Genomic DNA, 5851 nt, shown 5'->3' with positions numbered 1-5851 from the left:
ACAAGTTTTTACCTAAAAGTTTGGTTTATTTTATTCGTATTTTTCTAAAAAAATTAACTAAATTTAGGGTGTATTAGAATAGTTTTACGAATTTTTTTTATTTGGCTTCTAATTGCACGCAATTTGTAAGATTACATACTACTTATGTATTTATCTTTGGAAAAAAAATAGTTATTATGTAGGACACTGGGACTAATGACAATATGACATCTAACCCCCACTTGAAATTCACAAGTAACATAAAACTCTCTAAAAATAATTAAGCTATTAAACTCTTATTTTTGTTTTTAAAAAAAAAATTGAAAACCCCTTGTGTGAAAGATTATATTTACACACGCTTGAATAAAACTAGTCATTATTTTCTGAAAAATCGGAGAGCTAAGAACTCGCCGACTTCTCAACCACTGTCTTAAAAACTGAAAGATTTAATAACTTCTTAATTTTTTTAGAAGGTTTCATTTTACTTGAAACTTTACAAGATGACTAAAATGGCATTCACCATAGTCATGTAATATGATAACATACATATATGATATATCAATTATTTTCTTTCTAAAAAACTAAATTGTTCCAATAGATCCATGAAACTCACAGTTACGAAGGATAATCTTTTTGAAAGTTTTGCAAATGTAGATTTCAGATATTGTAAAAGAGAATATGTGAGTTGGAAGTTGGAACTTGAAAAACATTTCTTTCGAAGCTTGAATTGAAGAATGTGACTATACGTTCTTGAAAATGCAAAGCAATCTGCCCATATTTTCAGAAACACTGGTTACTTTAGAATGCCAAGAAACAAAATACTTTATTTTTAAAGAACTAGTAAGAAATAAAATCGAAACACTGTTATAATATGATTGGTAGAGTGGAGGACCACCTATATTAAAAACGAAAGGTTAGGAAAAAGGAAGAAGAAAAGAACAATAATGGAATATCATATAATCTAATGGATTAAACTATACACGATTAGTTTCACCCGGTGTAGCATAGTTTTCAGCCTTTTTCAGTTAACTTCTTCCTTGTATCTTCATTGTTTTCTTTGCAACTTTCAAAGAAAAGATACTCTTCGAGAGATCAACTGTAGTGTCTTGGTTACAGACATTGGATCGCAATGATGGTCGTTTCAAGATTTCGAGCAATGAGGTCGTAGAAGCTGCAACATCTATGTTTTTACTGCTAAACTTGGTCTGTGAGCTGCTAAATTTAGCAGCAAAACTCTTGGTTGGATGGCTCTCTCGAGAAACCTGCAAGCCAAGAAAAATTTTAACATTGTTGAAACTCAAATGAAACTGGTTTTGGTGCCACGATTTATTAAGTAATGGTAGATATTTAATGCACTTGCTACTAATGAAAAGTTCAATTTCAAATTATATCAGATTGAAACTCGGTGTTTTGGCTTCCAAGTATACACATTTGATACTGCTCTACCATAAGAGTATATGCCTTTTCATCACAGTACAATTTCATGCTTCTTTGTTTGTTGTAAAAGTGTTAAGAAACAAAAAAGTCACAACAAAATTTTTATTCATTTTACTAGTGAAAAGAGATTTTTTTTAAAATGAAGCTTAACTAAATGCTATCGAATATTATTTATTTAGACTTCTTTCAATAATTAATTAACTAAGTGAAATTAACTAAATTTCCCTATACCGAATAAATTTGGTCGTTATGTACTAATATTGTAGAAATGGGAGCACGACAAGGAAGAATTACTTAATTTGACAAAATGAAGCCTTCTAGTTAACTGCGTGTATAATTGGCAGCGAGTTTTATAACTCAGGGACTGAATATACGTACTGTATCTGAGGTATCTTCAGACACGGTGATAGAACTTCGGCTACTGCTGTCATCCCTACCAAATATGAAAGATCGAACCGTTCCAGACCCTTGCTTATTGGATGATGGAACTGGATGGTTTGATACTCGTCCTAGGAAAGATGACTTCAATTCGATGAAAAAGTGGTGATCAGTAATCTTATATATTTGCAAATTTTCTTTTAAAAAGAATGAGACAAGCAAGAAAGTTTGAACTTTGACAAAACAATACAACTTAAGGCTTAATGGTTTTGTTGTTATATAATGACCTTTTTTCTATTTTTCTCGTTGGATTACATCATCCGTTTATAAGGATAGGCAGAAATTAAGGTTACCTTGGATGAGGAGTTACTGTTTCCTCCTTTCAGTATGGTATCAAAATATGCTGCAAAATAATGAATTACTAGTAAGGGACAAGGTAAAAATAATGATTCTCGATGATATTTGACATTAAAAGTCCCCATCTTACATGATGGTTTAGGCCTTTTTTTATTTCCAGTCGCTATATCAAGTTTCTTTATGAGGCTAAAAACTTCATGGGAATCTTCATCATCAACTGGTGACACCAATGTGCCCTTCTCTTCCTGTTGATGTTTAAAAAAGCTCAGCAACTGTTAATAGAAACAAACTCATATGGCTGAAAACACAGTAAATAAGATAATATTGAATGTAACGAGCATATTTTATCATTCAAACTGTGGAAAGGGAAACTCAAATCTGTTAACCGCTTTTAAGATCATATAAAACTGTGCTCACATTTCTGATGAGGCGGTGCTTTGCAATTCTCCAGTCCACGTTCTCATCATTATCTGACAAATAAACATCTTCTTTATCAGAAAACATCTGTAAAATTATTTGCTTAGCCTTTTTTTTGGTTATTCGAGCAGAATTTCTTGGGACCATTTGTTCTTGTGCTTCACCATCGTCGTCAAATCCTTCATCATCATCCTCATCACTTTCCAGTTCCTTGTTTGGTAAAATTGTGTCTCTGATTCCCTGACCACATTTCAATCGCTGCAGAAGGTTATCAGTTCCTGTTGCATCTTGTTGTTCAAGCCACTGCTGATGTAGTGCATTGCGTGTTTCCTTATCAATCGGTCTCTCTTCATATTCAGTTGCTATCATATCTTCAAGGTCCTTATAATTTTCAACATCTTCACCTTCTTCATTTTCATGTAGGTGATCTGGGTCATGATCACTGTCATCTTCTTCCTCGGCTTCATCATCAACAAAGGTTTTAACATAATCACCTATTGAAGAGGAGCCACCAGGAATTACATGATGGGGATCAACATTTTCTTTGTCATTGTCTTCATCATCCGAACTGGAAATACTCATCACAGTTACTATTTGGGTGCTAATATCCAGTTTTAGAAACATTATTATGATATCACAACTGGGGCAATACAACAAGAACATGCCATGTCAAAAACCCATGCATCAAGAGAGCTACTCCACAAAGTGCAATAGAACTTAGAACCACCAGACAGTAATTCATCAAATCCCATTTGTCTCAAACCAGTAAATAAGTACACCCTGAGACCCAATTACCTATCATCTGTGGGAACAGAATCAAACTTCAAGTTGATATCAAGAACAGATGGAACAAATTCGTTGTCTAGAGGACCACTCTGCGTTTCTGAATCTGGTTCAACTGCATTATCATTTGATTGTGAGTCGTCAAAAAGATCCTGCAAGTTGAAACCAAAAATGCATTTCAACACATCTCTAAAAACAGTTTAAACAGAAGCCACAGCTTTCTCAAACAGAAAATTCTGATGTTAACCTCGGTATCTTGCAATGGAGCTCGAAATGGGAGCATAGGTTCTGCTTCATTTAATTCCTGCAGCAAAATCATAGCAATAATTTACTTACAGGACATGATATCACCACATGAAAGGCACAAGTTTGTCAAGAATCATCATCATACAATGACTTCCCAATTCCATTCTTATACGTTTACGGGACTAAAAGTGGAGTCCTTTAGATCTGGAGTCACAGGCATGAGAGCACTAACTTCACAAAATTTATTTAAAATATATTTTTCAAAGAATATATAATGCAACACACTGATATATCTACACAACCTGGTTAACATCCTCGTGGTTTATCGGTCTCACATCATCACATTCATCCAACTTGGGAGGGGTTAAACTTCTTTGCACATCCACGCCAGATGTTACCATGTCCTTTTCTACTGTTATAATTTCACTTATATGAGGAACATCATAATCCAATTTTTCTCTCAAACTGTTGTTGTCTTCAGAAATGCAAGTCTCGTCATTCCGAATACTGAATCTGCCACACGATAAATGATGTAAAAAACCATATTGAAAGTCACAGATATTGCTAACATGATAAAACAAACCTACTTTTTTGATAATTCTAGCTTCCGCTTCCGAATTTTTTCCAGAATTGATGATATTGGTTTCCTTGTGACTGGAGCCTGTTTAAATGCTGTACCACTAGATTCTAACCGGAAATCAAACAGAAACAAAAATCAATTTTTTGTATAAAACAAACAAACTAATTAAAGAAGAATGGTCAAGTAATATTGCCAGCATAGCTCCAACACACTAAAAAAGACAGCAAACCTCGTAATATTCTCTGAGTTTCAGAGTGAAGTTCCTTTAGGTGAGCCTTTCTTTCCTATAAAATAAAAGCAACAAAAAGGGTTCCCAACTTAATACTCCGCAAACCAGCATAACCAAAGAGTGGCAAGCACAAAACGCTGCTACCTTCTCTTCACTCCTCTTGTTTACAGACTTCTCAGTATCATCGATCTTTCCTCTTTTATTCTTCTTCTTGCTCCCTTTTTCCTCGGGAAGAATCTCTTCAGCAGATTGTTCCTTCTCCAGCTCAATATCAATGCTTCGTCCTCCAACATCCCCTACATGTTCCGTATCAAACTCAAGAGCCCGCTTAGTCTTCTTCTTGACACCTACGTTCGATCCATCATCCACATTGTCCTTATTCGTATCCTCATTGTCGTTGATATTTCCTTGGGGGACAGATTCTTGATATAGTGATAGATCGTCAGCAGAATTCGAATCGTTGGAATCGAAGGCTCCCGATTCATTCTCTAACGCTTCCAACTTAGAGAAATCAACTGAAGAAAACAGAAGGGGGTCACCCGTTGGCTCGAGTGAGGAATTCGCGGGGGATTTGGGATTGGCTTTCTTTAAGCGCTTAAGCCTCTGGAGTTGAATTTGCGGAGATGGTTCCTCTTCGGATGGGATTGACTGGAAATCCTCGTCGCTGTCCATTTCAATGATGGTTGGGAGACCGATTGAGCAGTAATAATTAGGGTTTTGATTGAACAATTTGGGTGGGAGATTTTTAGGGTTCTGAATTTTGAGCGCCAAAATGTTCAAATTTCGAGACTGGCGGACTCAATGAACCGCGAAAGACATATTTTGTTAAAAAAATTAAAAAAAATAAAAAAGATACTTCATTTGAAGTGAACAAATATATATATACATCAATGATCACTTGCATTTTAGGATGTTGGATTTTTTTGTATGTGACTATTAAAATCGGTGCAGGTGATCAAATTTATATATATATATACTTATAAAATGTTTTTATAAAATTATTTTTCTAAAAAATAAATATGTGTTTGGAAAATTATTTTGTAAAAATAAATAGGTGTTTTAAAAATAAATGTGTTTGGAAAAATATTATTTTGTAAAAACTTTTCTAAAATTAAAAAATATTATGTTTTATTTTTGTTCATTTTTCAATTCTAAAAACTTCGAAAATCATGTCTCATTTGTTTTTTTAAAACTATACATTAAAGTACTTTTCTAAAAATCTTTTCCAAACACATAATTTAAGTTTATTTTTAACTTATGAAACACAAAAAACGTTTTTAAAATACTTGTCCGAACAGACCCTAATCACACGGGTGGAGTTGCGATCATTGCATGTAGTGTTTTCATAACCGAACTTGTAAACCTTTAAAAAACGATCAACTGCTCGAATCGATTTAACCGAACGGTCAGACCGAAATATTATTATATGATATATGATATAATAA

At 33.9% G+C, this 5851-nt stretch overlaps 1 protein-coding gene across 2 annotated transcripts; it reads right to left on the bottom strand.

The window, feature by feature from the left end:
* Nucleotides 1–797: 797 nt before the first annotated feature.
* On the bottom strand, nt 798–5083 carry LOC140884464 (uncharacterized). Of its 2 annotated transcripts, none has more exons than XM_073291236.1 (11): nt 4551–5083; nt 4407–4461; nt 4185–4284; nt 3900–4110; nt 3599–3655; nt 3364–3503; nt 2569–3136; nt 2282–2396; nt 2148–2197; nt 1795–1938; nt 798–1241 (listed from the first exon to the last, which is right to left on the bottom strand). In XM_073291236.1, exons 1-11 carry the CDS (start codon nt 5076–5078, stop codon nt 1005–1007), a joined length of 2205 nt encoding a protein of 734 aa, XP_073147337.1. In that variant the 5' UTR covers nt 5079–5083; the 3' UTR covers nt 798–1004. The 2 variants fall into 2 exon arrangements, with proteins under 2 accessions (XP_073147337.1, XP_073147338.1); XM_073291237.1 differs by having other exon boundaries at nt 1033–1241; nt 1795–1925.
* Between the last annotated feature and the right edge of the window lie 768 nt (nt 5084–5851).

This window comes from Henckelia pumila, chromosome 2 (assembly GCF_033568475.1).
Source record: "Henckelia pumila isolate YLH828 chromosome 2, ASM3356847v2, whole genome shotgun sequence".
In the NCBI taxonomy this organism is placed as follows: domain Eukaryota; kingdom Viridiplantae; phylum Streptophyta; class Magnoliopsida; order Lamiales; family Gesneriaceae; genus Henckelia; species Henckelia pumila.
The sequence above is the reverse complement of the archived record's forward strand: the minus strand, read 5'-3'. Positions and strand labels throughout refer to the sequence as shown.

Bases quoted from the DNA above. Each gene is read 5' to 3' on its own strand.
- LOC140884464 (XM_073291236.1), bottom strand. From the start codon at position 5,078: ATGGACAGCGACGAGGATTTCCAGTCAATCCCATCCGAAGAGGAACCA. The intron at 3,656-3,899 runs GTTGTGTAGATA...ATTTTGCTGCAG, and splicing joins ACCACGAGGATGTTAACCAG to GAATTAAATGAAGCAGAACC. The intron at 2,198-2,281 runs GTAAGATGGGGA...ATTATTTTGCAG, and splicing joins AAAAAGGCCTAAACCATCAT to CATATTTTGATACCATACTG.